This window comes from Lagenorhynchus albirostris, chromosome 8 (genome assembly GCF_949774975.1).
Source record: "Lagenorhynchus albirostris chromosome 8, mLagAlb1.1, whole genome shotgun sequence".
Lineage (NCBI taxonomy): Eukaryota > Metazoa > Chordata > Mammalia > Artiodactyla > Delphinidae > Lagenorhynchus > Lagenorhynchus albirostris.
Genome location: NC_083102.1, coordinates 81,446,593 through 81,459,911, shown reverse-complemented (window position 1 = coordinate 81,459,911; position 13,319 = coordinate 81,446,593). Strand labels below are relative to the sequence as shown.

Here is a 13,319-nt window from a genome sequence, read left to right as displayed (position 1 = left end):
CATTTTCCCAAATAAAGATATACTATTTTCCCAGGAAAACAAAACACTGTTATTTTTACCTTTCACAACTCTGTGTTAAGGGGAAAGAAATTATATGGAAGTTCTAAAGGATATGATTTCTGAACAAGTCCTTTTGACATTCATCCCCAGTGCAGAATCTTGGGTAAAGTTGGCTTATAAAATTTTAATACCTTTGAAAAATATTCTTAATAAATAAATGGAAGAGGGTGCAGAGGTCAGAGGTTGAAAGTAACAGAAAGCTATCCTGTTGGCCTTGAAGAATTAAACTGCCATATTGTGGAGAGGGTCATGTGGTAGGAAACATCAGGCAGTATCCAGGAGTTGAGGATCTCAGCACTACAACCACAAGAAACTGAATTAGAATATTGGAATGGGACACCAGTCTTAGATGAGACAATAGGTCTGGTGGGCACCAGGACTGTGGCCTTGTAAGATCCTAAACAGAGGACACACCTGACTCATGCCTTGACTCCTGACCCACAGAAACCATGAGATAAGAAATATGTGTTATTTTAATCTACCAAGTTTTTGATAATTTGTTATGCAGCAATCGAAAATTAATACACAATTGAAACCATCACCAAATTCCTTAGTTTTGCATTGTAGCCTTTACTATATGTATAAGCCAAAATATCTGGAAGACATTCTCTCTTATGCTTTCCAAAATTCCTGAATGTCACTTTATTTCATTAATTTTAATAAAAATATAGTCTCTCTATATAAATTAGAAACTAAAACGTGTCCTGTAATAAAACATTTTTAAAATATTCCCAAAGCTGAAAATATTTTTATCTTAACTACAATTGACCCTTTAACAGCATGGGTTTGAACTGCATGGGTCCACTTACACGCTGTTTTTTTTTCTATAGTAAATGCTATAGTACTACATGATCCCAAGGTTGGATGAACTCACAGATACAGAGGAACCCAGGAGGTTCAGCACCCCCTAATCATCATGTTGTATATACTATATACTGTATATAGGTTGTATATATTAATACTATATAGGTTGTATGTACTATATAGGTTGTATATACTATATACTGTATATAGGTTTGGGTCACAAATTCTGCCACCATTTTCTCAGAATTAGCATCCTATAAATATCACCCTCTGTTTAAAAAAGCCATCAGAATTGTTGCACGTTAGTTGTATAAATAGCTAAATGTGGACAGAAAAAAAAAGAAATTTATCTAATAGTTAGAAGTGTCATATTCATTCTATTTTTTTCCTCTCCCAATGTCTTTTAAAAATAGCCAGTCTTATGCTTGCCAGTTGAAAGGTGAACGTGCCAGTGAATATGCATGTGAGCGTGTGTGTGTGCGTGTGTGTGTGTGTGTGTGTGCGTGTGTGTGTGTGTGTGTCTGTTTATACTGGTCTTATTCCAGAGACGATTTTTGAGTGCCTAAAACACACACAAAAAGAAAAATGGAGGGGAAACTATTGGTTTATTGTACCTAGCTGGTCTAGAATTATGGACAGATTAACAAGATTTAAAAACCCATTGAGTTGAACTAACCAATCTATACAGAGAAGCACTGTCACAAGAGTCATCCCTTATTTTAAAGAACCAAACAGATGGTTCAATTTCCTTGGAACACTGTGTTCACATTGAGAGCCTTCCAGATTCTGCAGTTATTTCACATATGCCAGACACATCTCCTTTCTGTGGGCTTTATTTGAGTCGTCCAAAACATTTCCTTTTATTAGCAGGTCTAAGTGGAGAGATATTTACCTTGGCAGTATCATAGTGTAGATAATACTGAATAAGTCTGTTCAAAGAAAGAGCCTCATCATGCCAATCTAGGGAAATATGCAAATCCCTATCCATAGCCTCATAATTGTACATTTATCATTCTGGGTGCTGGTACCTGATTGTATGTCTTTACATTTTTCTCTCTAGATATACATATTTTTATATTAGCCAGACAATTTATAACATGATTCCACCTTACTAAATTTATGCAATTCTGATCTGAAAGCATTTTAGGATCCAGTTGAAAACATAAGACTGTACACATAGAAATAAAAGCATGTTTATGTCTAATTATTATCCAGGATTATTTCAGAGAAGAATAAAAGTGTGTGAGTTAACTGTGGAGGAGAGGACCAAGATTTAAAGGGATATCACAAAGCAAGTAAGAAAAGAAGCTTTTATCATAAACTCAGGAAAGTTGGGTAAAGGCCAGTATGTAGAAGGATAATAGGACTGCTAAAAAACAAGTTGAGGGCTTCCCTGGTGGCGCAGTGGTTGAGAGTCCACCTGCCAATGCAGGGGACACAAGTTCGTGCCCCAGTCTGGGGAGATCCCACATGCCGCGGAGCGGCTGGGCCCGTGAGCCATGGCCGCTGAGCCTGCGCGTCCGGAGCCTGTGCTCCGCTAATGGGAGAGGCCACAACAGTGAGAGGCCCGCGTACCTCAAAAAAAAAAAAAAAACAGGTTGAAAGAGAATGCAGGCTGTGTATAAGGACAGCCAGAGAGGTGAGGATCAGCTACTAGAGATTAAAGATGTCTGTGAGAAGCTTCTGTTAGACTTAGTTTTCTACATTGCAGCCTCTGTCATTCGCCAGAAGATGTGCATAGTCAGTTGACAGCTCATGTTATGTCTGGGAGGATAGGTAGGGAAAGGATACAGGATTGGAAGGTAAGAATCCGAGGTCCTAGCTCTTATGGCCCTAATGACATTATGATACTGCACATAATCCCTGATCATTTTCCTCCCTCTGTAGATTTTTTTTCCCTTTTTCTTGGTAACATGAGAATGTTTGTCTTTACCATAAGTATAAATGTTTTGTGTGTACGTGTGCACTTGTGTGTGTATCTCTTTCAAAATAATGGCTCTCTGAAAATGCAAAAGATTGGGTAGGATTATGTAACACATGCTAAAAATGTTAAAACCTATACACGTTAAAGTATCAAGTAAAATAGTTGTTAACTTGTCTCACTAATAATCGCCTGCTTAGATCCAGTCTGTGAGAGGAAAAGGAAGCAATAAATTTGACCCTAACTTACCGCACATTTTAATTGCACAGTACTCCCAGGGGGTGTCAAGGTCAAGAGTATAGCACCATGGCCTCGGCTTGCCATCAGGATTGCGGCAATAATTATCATCAAAGCCCTTGTCGGGATATCTGCAAACCACACCAAGAAAAGTGTCATGTAAATCTGCCTGGAACACCACCCAGCTCTCAGCTCACAAAATAACTTTTGACTTAGCTCGGATACTGTTAGCTGAGGAAAGAAGAGATTTTCTATGTTTTGCCTTACAAGGACTGCTAATCATTAACTGCTGAATCTATTACTGTGCATATTCTACTAAGGCTAGAGTACCATCCCCTTTGCTAATAAGTTAGGTCCACTTGGTACCGGTCCACTGGTTGAGGTCCCAAACTGAATCCCCTTCTTACAAAGCCCAATTAAGGACAGATTACGTAAACATGACCTCGTGTAGAATGCTCATTAAGAAAACAGGTCCTCTTCTAGGGCAGACTTAAAGTTCAAACTGAAAGTTAGGTTTCAATAGCTATGTTACTAATGATAGCTCAGTTTTAGAGCTAGAGTCTTCCTAGGTCATGCCCTCACCTCCAGCAGAGCTAGAGACACACTCCATCACACCACTTTCTCTATACCCACCTCCTTTTAAATTAACAGGGTCCTGAATTGGTGAGTTGTTTTTAATTGCTACCATATTCCTTCTGCTCTCACTTAAAAGACAAGAGATGCACTAAAAAACAAAGCAGTTTTAATTTCATCTAGAAGAGCAAGACAAAAAGAGAAAGAAGAAAGAAAAAACACCTTTCAGCAATTTCAGAAGAAAGGTGGGGATAGACCTTCTTCTGTAGTTATTTGTATTTTTATTCTTTATAATAAAAAGAAGGAAAAATTTTTTTCAACTAAAATGTTTCCTATGAAATGAATGGGCCAAAATACACATAATTTTTAAACCATCTAAACTCAAAACCTACTCCTGAGGAGAAAAGTAGACTTGGTTGCCTGACTTTTCCAGATGGGCAACTTCAAAATCCACCACAAGAAAGCAGCCAAAGAATTGTCTGCTCCACCTTTTATTCCCTCTCTATGGGCATGACCTGCATCACGGTGTCACACATTGACCCCACTTTACCTAAGTCACGGAAGGTGTGGCATTAGAAGGAGATTCACATTCACTTTTATTTAACAATAATGCCGCCCTCCCCAGCTTGGGCCTGTCAAAGTGCTTATTATTGAATGAGCTTTTCTCTTTTTGCTGCTGTGGAAGGGAAAGAGGAAGCTTCTATTACTGTTTTCCTTCTCCAGCCACTGATGCTTCTGTGTTCAGGACCATCCTGATTTCAGGGACTCTTAACCTAGTCAGCCAAGCCCAGTTGGAGGTGAAGCCAGCACTCTCATATACCTCATCATAAATCCCTGTGCCCCAAGACTATCAGGAAAACATTATATCAAGAGAATTTCCATGGTAACTTGCCATGGGGCAAATAACAGTTTGTAAATAGAATCACTGGACGCAGGATTTGGTGGTATTTTACCTTTCTGGCAAGAATTTATGCCGATGTGGCGTCTGATGATCCCAGCGCTGACAAATCTTGCCTGATTCTGTATGATCCATGGGACCTCGATAACTTTCCCCATTGCAGGTCATGCATTCAACTAATAAAATTAAAGCATGGCATGTTAATTGCTTCTGACAGCAAAATCAAGAACACCACTGTTCCATTTAAAGAACAGGAAATCACCTATTTAGCAAGGAGAGTTTTAGAAAAACTTATATACCCTTTTAACTTTAAATTAGGGCTTAATATCCATTCATAGTGGTATAAAATACTCCCTACTGAACTTTTCATACAGTTTAAATGGGATTTTTGTAGTTAGCGTCATACAGATTTACCATAGGGCCAAGATGCTGCCTTTCTAATTTTTTCATAACTGTCCAAAAGGTACCTAGAAACTGAAAATTCTTGGGGATTTTCCCTTTGTTGTTCTAAAATGCCAGGGGTCTCAATATCTATACTGTCAACACAATAGTGCTCTTCTCTCAACTTACCCTGCAACACATACACAGAAAATACGCAATTTAAAATGAGTACACATCATACTTCTACAGTTAATGCCAAGATCAGGACCAGACAGATCTGAGAATGTGAATATTTTACAGGACGAAATCACGGTTCCTTTCTATCAGTGAGTATCCACATCGAATAACTGAGCAGATTTGCATACTTATCTAGCTTAGGATAGAACATGACCTGCTATTGAACTTCTTGTACTCACTGTTTTTAAAATGTGTAAGCTGATCTAATTATGCTGGATATTGCTGATGACTCTGTGAAGTTAATTAATAGTTCTCTTCTGGCTGGCCTCTTATACCACACTGAAAACTCTGAATCACATCAACTAGCTGAAAATAAGGCTTCTCAAATGGACAGGTTGATTTGTAGCACGGCAGGCATCCTGTGGAATAAATCATTGCTTGGCTTTCCTACAGATCCGGCAAACTTCCCCAAACACATCATTTGTATCTTGTGATTACTGATTGTCTAACATTAGCTGAAGTGGGAAAAGATATCAGTGTTTAGTTTTATCCACCGGGATCTAGCCTAATGAGTATTTGTAGAAGTTCGGGATAAATTATTAGAATCGTCACTTTTGAACTTTGATTTTTATAACCTAATAGGCCGTTAATAACTAAATCCCTAAAACATGAAACCATTTGGCCTGATCCATCTGCTTCTTTTCGTGCAGGTTGATCTATGAACTAAGACAAGGGACCAATTCAGCTTCCTCTCATTTGATACTGAGATCCCCCAGACAACAGTCAGTAAGCTCCTGAAATATAAATGACAGGGATCCAAGAGCATACCGATAAAGGTGCTCTGGTTGGCCAAGGTCAGTCCCACATACGTTATGTAGTATCACATTTCAGCTTTCCATCTGAATGGGGGTACAAACTTAGTTCCCATTTTAAAAAGAATGCAAGGTTTGATATGTTCACAGAAAATGATACAACATTGATCATTGTTGTTTGCTCCTTTGTATTGAATGAAAGAGTAGAATAGAATCCTGTGATCACAAATAAGGGGATAAAATATCCACGCATACAATTTCTAATCTTGTATAGTACTCAGGAATCAAAATACACCTATTTTGTCTCAGTCAGAAAATGCAGTTTATAAGAGTATATCCTTTTCTAATTAGAGTGAATAAAAGTATTTTCCGGGAAACTGTGTTGGGGCATTATTTAAAAACACTTCTCCTGAAACTTTAGAATTTTTAATTTTCTTAAGGAAACATAGCTACACAAATGAAACAGGTGATTCTATAAGGTGACTGCTTTCCAGCATGAGCGGTAGACCAGTGCTTCTCCAAACTTTAATGTGCATAAAAGTTACTTTGAGATCTTGTTAAATAAAGGGCAAGTTCTGATTCAGTGAGTCAGGACTGGGGCATTAATAACAAGCTCCCAGAGGATGATGATGATGCTGGTCCTTGGACCTCACATTGAGTAGCAAGTTTGTAGATAATTTATTCAATTCTGAAAGTTCTTAGTGTTTGGCTTTTAGGAGAGAATGGATTTTACTTAGACCTTGAAGGATGGATAAGATGTGGATAAACTACAAAGGGGCAAAATAACATAAACGGTACAGAAACATAAATTAGTATGCTGTTTATAGTGAAGTGAAGAGAGAGTTATGAATGCAGGTGCAGAACTAATGAGATTGGAAAATAATAAAAATTAACCCAAAGAATGTTAGATTTTCGAAGGCAATGAAAGTTGCTGTTGGGGTGGGAATTAAGTGAATCCTGTGATAGGACTGAGATGCTAAGTATATTATAGTTACATATTCTTTGATTATTCAGTAATTTTAACATATAAGAAATCATTTGACCCTTGCAGTGAGGAAAACAAGGCTCACAAAAGTTTTAAGGGACTTACCTAAAACAGAAAATGCCAGATCTGTGCCTGGAACATAGGTCCTCTGACCCACAGTCCAGCGCTCTTTCCATTCTCCCTAATTGCCTCTTTGTTCTACATATTTTAACTTGTTTCCTACACATTCTTACTGGTCATACTTTAAGATAGGTTGAAAGCAAAACTTTTAGAAAGTCAGTCTCCCTGCCTTTGCTCAGTATTGTCCTCATTACCCTCTTCGCTCCTGTTTATAGCAGTAGGTTGCCCGCCTGTTGGATTCTCACCTATTGGGGGCTAGGAGAAACGAGACTGGCCATCTTATTCAAGGATGAAAAATTTGTGGTTTCTCCATTGCATCAAACCATCAGGTTATTCATAAAAATTACTTCAAGAAAGGCAAATTTTGAACTCATATTTACTTCTCAAACTTCAAGAATTCTAAGACTCTTTTAAGTTTTCCCAGCTCAAAGTCAAGCCGTATAGGTGGAAACCAAGTCCACCTACCTACCAAGGACTCAGGTGAAAGCATTATCTATATAGGAGTGCAAGAGGGTGAGGACTGCACCTCCTGCTGTATTTCCTTTTGACTCTCTCTATTGTTGCCAGTGTATTATTTAACCATTCCAGCAAGTTCTTCCCTTAAAAAAAAACAAACAAAAGCAAAATACTGTCCCAGTTCACAAAAGCTCAAACTAAATAAATGTTTATATTCATAAGTAAATGAATACCTTTTTCTAATTATAGTTCTGCTCTAATTGTTAATAGAAAACCCCCAAAACTACACATTAACTGTAATATAACTAGGATTAATTTAACACCTTTCTCATATACTAACTAAACTCAAAAATTACTGTGTTCCATTTTTATCAATCATAAAACCACAAGTGATCTGAGTTTACAGACTAAAACAGCTATTTTGAAAATATCTCTCAGACAAATCCACTCTAGTGATTACTTCAGCAAAACTGAATGTTTAAAATATGAATAGTCTCACAAATCCACATTTATAAATAATAGTTTTATTTAAATCTTTGTTTTTAAAAGTCTTTTGCCACACAGAGTATGGAATTACACATTTAAAGTTATGGCAGTATTATTTGGTATTTTAAGTGTAAGGTATTTAAAAATAATGATTATGGCTTAATAAAATGCATTTACTTGAATATTTATCATTTAAAAAATCTGTTTCAATGATTAGTGATTGCTTTCTTTTAAATCCCAAGCAAATGTTAAAGCAAGAAGTCAAATTTTATATACCTCTGTTTTCCGTAATCTTTGAATTAAACATTAATGGTAATATTTTCTTTACATAATTATGTAAGGTTCTAAATGTGATAAACGAGTATTCATTTTGGAATGCTTTATATATTTCAAAGGTTTAAATTAAAAGAAAATAATTTTAATCTTTAAATACCAGATATATTTTTATGAACCAAAATTGCAGACAAATTTCAGGTGATTATTTAGCAAATATTTTAATATAGTTAAAAAATTTTCAAAAAATATATACTGTTCTACTTGTCCTTCTCCAAATAACAGTCCAAAGTTGACCACATACTTTTCTTATTTAATTTTAAAATATACAAAATGATGTGATCATTAATATTTCATCCATAATAATATAACCTTTGGAACTTGACATTTACAATATCCATAGATTAAAATGTCTCACCCATCATACTATTTAAGCATTGTGGATTTTGAGGCTTTTTCCTCATATATGTATTTTAATAGAAATTTACATCATATCAACATTATTTTGTATATTTTGTATTACCCATTTTATAAATAGCTATTTTTCTTCATTAATGTATTGACAATGCTTCTTCTTATTTTAGATCCTCTTCATTAAAATCCTGCTAAAACATTGTTTATGTTAGCATGAATTTAAATATCACAGCTCAATTCACAGTCCCTGAAATACGTTTAGCCTATAGGACAGGTGTTGGTTTACTTCTCTCACAGGAGGGTTATTCTACTCTTTCTGACTTCTAGTTGTTTCCAGAAAAAGCATATCTGCAACCTTTAATGCCACCGTGACCAATAGCATCATGTGCCATTCATACTAATGATCAATGCCCTTTTCTGAGGGAGGTGCAATGACCTCAAATCATTAAAAAATATTAGGGACGTATACTCTAATGAGCTAAGGAATACCAGAAATTTTTCCAAGCATTTTTTTATCACATTTATTCTACATTGCCTGTCATTTTAGATATATGCCAATATAGTTTGATGAAGGTTCTTCTTTTAAATCAGGGGTTGAAAAATCACATTCCCACAGACTAGGCAGGCAAGGTAAATGCTAAACTGTTTAAAGTTTGACCAATTTACCTTCCCTTGTAAACACTGTCCCAGATCAAACAAAACCAATAAAGAAAACTCCTTGCCAATAACTTTCAACCTCAGAAAACTGTGATAGCGGAGAGTTCCCTAAAAGTAGGGTTTTCTTCCATGTGTAAATTTAAGACAAACATTACAGACTTATTCATACAAAACAGACATTCATAACGTTATCACAGATCAGTTTATTATTTTTAAAAGAAAAGAAAAACAATGAAGAAGTTATAGTGAACAGAATATGATATGGAATGGAAAGTAAGAATTTACAAACAGATGGAACTGGCTCTAGCACATGAATTCAAGAATGTTAAATTAACTAACAACAGAAAACAAATTCACCTTCTCTGTGACAGTTAGCTAACAATGGCCTTTTTATGTGATAAATATCAACCTAATACTTAATGAATATTATGGAAGAAATAGTTCAAAAAATATCTGGTTAATAACAAACAGGTAAAATACCTTACTATAAAAATTGGACAGCATTCCAGCCGTAATCCCCACCCCAGGTACTTCAAAATGCTACTAAATTTTGATCAGAATTCAATCCATGTTTCATTTTGATTTTCAGTATTTTAGTTTCTGACAGAACTAAAAAGCCAGCTATTCAGTAGCCAGATAACCAAGAAAAATGAAACCATATACAATGCTGAAATGGTTACTCTTCCTTCTTGCCCGTCATTCAGTTTCCACTGTAAAAGTAAGGACAGTGCCCTTTCATGCTGTGAGAGGAGGTGAAGACACAGACATGGGTTTAGAGTGCCTGCCTTCCATACAGCCTGTGATCTACTGTTTTGATCTCTTCAGATACCATTCTGAATGGTATTCAGTTCCAGACTATGTATCAAATTTGGTTCACCAAAACACACACAGGGCACTCGGACTTTCAGTGACCCCCTTCCTTTATTCTCTTCTGGGTCCGTATACCCTTGCCACACCACTTCAAAATAGCTTTGACAAAACTTCTGCAGAAGTGGGTTCTGGATGAGTAGAATTAGCGTTACTCATAAAGGGCTAAGTGTCATTCTGCTCCTTTCAGGTGATGTATGGGAGCAGATTTTGAGCTATTATGAGCTCAGAACAGCAGATGAGGAAGCCCAAACTTTTACTCTCCCCGAAGAGATACCTCAGGCTCTTTTGAAATTCAAACTGATAACTTGCTCCATTATTTTGCATTAATCTGATGATAATCAGTTTTTAAAACATCCTATAAAAATGCTCCAGTTATGATCTATAGTTGCAATTGAATGAACATCATATTCATTGTGATTTGATTCAATTCTGTTAACCTTTAATGTGAGTTGCAGTTTTACACAAAGGGAGAGCAGAGTGCCCCACATGGCATTCAGGTTCATTTACCTTCTGAACACTGAGGAATGTCACAGACTTCGTAGCGTACCTCTGGATTACTTGTGAAACACCAAGGTCCCCCTTCTTCCCCTCGAGGATTTCGACAGTAGTTTTCCTGTAGGTCTTTACCCCGATAGCTCGAAGGCAAAAAGCTAGTTTTAAAATGATAATCATTACAGTATAAGAGCATGCAACTTTTGGGGGGGGCTATTAATTTTACTAACTAGTGGGTATGTTTTCCCAAAAGTGGAGAAATCCTTTATTCTATCTCAGACCTCCATAGATATTAACTTGAATTCTGTCATTTCCATCTATGCTTAAGATACTTAAATTTTATAGACATTTACCTAACTGAATTCTCGTATTCAGCAGCCTTAAGAATGATTCATCTCTGGATTCACTAAGAGCCAATCATTCTAGAGCCTAATTGACATTGGTTGAGCCACAATTTCAAAGTTCCACTCAAAGGCAGCAAATGATTGAGGAAAGCCACTTAGGAGAGGACTGCAGAAACACTGCCCTAGACCTTGAAATCTCACTATTACACTGCTTATCTGAGATAATTATTTGTTTGTTTATTGCTTTTCTTATGAATGATAGCCCCCCATTTTTCTGCACAATTGAGAAATAGATTGATAAAGTAACAGGAACAAAGGGTCTAGAAACAAATTGAATCTGGACTCAAATTTCAGCTCTGTCTTACTAACTGGAAACCCCAGCGGGCAATTTAGCCTCTTTCAGCCTACTAGCTTACCTATACACTGAGTATAACCATAACTTATAACATCTTACACCTATGTGGTTGTTTTGAGAAGTTCAAAGAGATGAGAGAGTAATTGACACTTAATAAACTCCATCTGTTATTAAGCACACTCCACTTAGTAGTCTTTAGACTGTCATAGTAAAAAACAGAAATGCTTATTCTCGTTAAAAATTTTAAAAGTTTTCCCTGTGACTGGGGCTTGGTGCTTTCAGGTTTAGTTCATAATAGTTGGCCATTGCATGCAGACTGCAATATATTACCTTCATTTAAAATGTCTAATGCCCTGGTTATAATTTTGTTACCAGCACACAGTACTTCAACATAAGAGCAGAAGAGTTCAAAGCCCTTTTTATTCTTTTGTACTGCTTGTACCTTGGCCTCAATGATGCTGCAAGTGTCTGCTAGACTGCACATAAAAAAAGCATAAGTAAACAATATATATCTATAGGTAACATTAGTAAGCACTTCTTTTTGAAAATCCAGTTACATTTTCAATATTCAGTTCAATTTCTGCTATAAAGCTTAATTTCTACTTTTACTGACCTCTGAGATCTAAATGGTACTTAAATTACGGTGAAGTCCAAAGATCTTAGTCTCTCAGTAAATACCATTCAAATATGTTTCCTACCCACTGAAACCTCTAGTTAAGAAATAATCATTTTTGTTATGCTGTGGCATAAAATAAATATGGACATGCCTTGGGTACCAAGCAACATTTTGCAATGAAATTATTTAATTTGGACAGGAAATACACCAGAGTTAAGTGCTCAGAAAATGTAAATTATTGGTCAAAAATAAAGAGTCCAAGAGACTTACTACTAACCAAACATTTTCAAGATATCTATTAAGTATTATAAACATGAAATGCCAAAATGTCTTTACATAAAGAGTTTATATCCCTACTTCACTAGCATTTTAAATATTGGGGAACAAAAATTAGACATTATGTCTTATGACTGACAAAACTTATAATATAATGAAAACTTATCATGACTTTACAGTTCCTAACAGTAATTTTCAAAGGAAAAATAAGTCATCTTTTGTCTTAATTTTAGCCCCATTATTCCAGAATAATTTAAGATAATCTTTGTGCCATTGTGTGAAAATTATTTCCTTTCACTTTGCCAGTTCTTCAATTTTTCATACTAAATTTATAATGAAATACACATTTTTCTGATAGAATGAAAACTGACTTTTACTTTATATTTTTTTTCATAAAGTACCACATTAATCAAATTTACCTAAGAAAATCCCCCTATAACTCTATTTTCTGAAAAAGCTTGGTATAGTATAGTACTGAAAATAAGTTATTATTGATCACAAAAATCTACATTGTTGCCCCATATGTATCACTCGACTAGTATATGACACTAGCCCTTAGATAATTTACTTACTCTTTGGGTTTTCAACTTCACTTACGAGATGAATGGAATGAATTAGATTATTATAAGCTCCTTCATTTTATATCATTTTATGTATTAAGTTTAAAAAACTAAATAATGATTTAACACATGTTAAATGCACACATAAAATATCTACAGTTTTAGAGATTTTGTTACACACACATACACACACACACACACACACACACACACACATATACATATACACATATATACCTTTCCAGGGGATTTGTAAAGCAAAGAAGAAGCTGTGAAGAAGTAGCGAATGGGACTTCCCTGGTGGTGCAGTGGTTAAGGATCCACCTACCAATGCAGGGTACATAGGTTCGAGCCCCAGTCCAGGAAGATCCCCACATGCTGTGGAGCAACTAAACCCGTGAGCCACAACTACTGAGCCTGCACACCTAAAGCCCGTGCTCCGCAACAAGAGAAGACACTACTATGAGAAGCCCGTGCACCGCAATGAAGAGTAGCCCCCGGTCGTCACAACTAGTGAAAGCCCACGCACAGCAACAAAGACCCAACACAGAC

At 36.0% G+C, this 13,319-nt stretch overlaps 1 protein-coding gene across 1 annotated transcript in view; it reads right to left on the bottom strand.

Moving 5' to 3' along the window:
* The window catches only part of HGF (hepatocyte growth factor), an 83,515-nt gene that overhangs the window by 45,567 nt on the left and 24,629 nt on the right, over positions 1 to 13,319 (bottom strand). The window contains exons 6-8 of the mRNA XM_060156165.1: positions 10,632 to 10,774; positions 4,549 to 4,669; positions 3,035 to 3,153 (exon numbers count right to left, since the gene is read on the bottom strand). Coding sequence (XP_060012148.1) covers positions 3,035 to 3,153; positions 4,549 to 4,669; positions 10,632 to 10,774 — 383 coding nt within the window. The remainder of the gene's footprint in view (positions 1 to 3,034; positions 3,154 to 4,548; positions 4,670 to 10,631; positions 10,775 to 13,319) is intronic.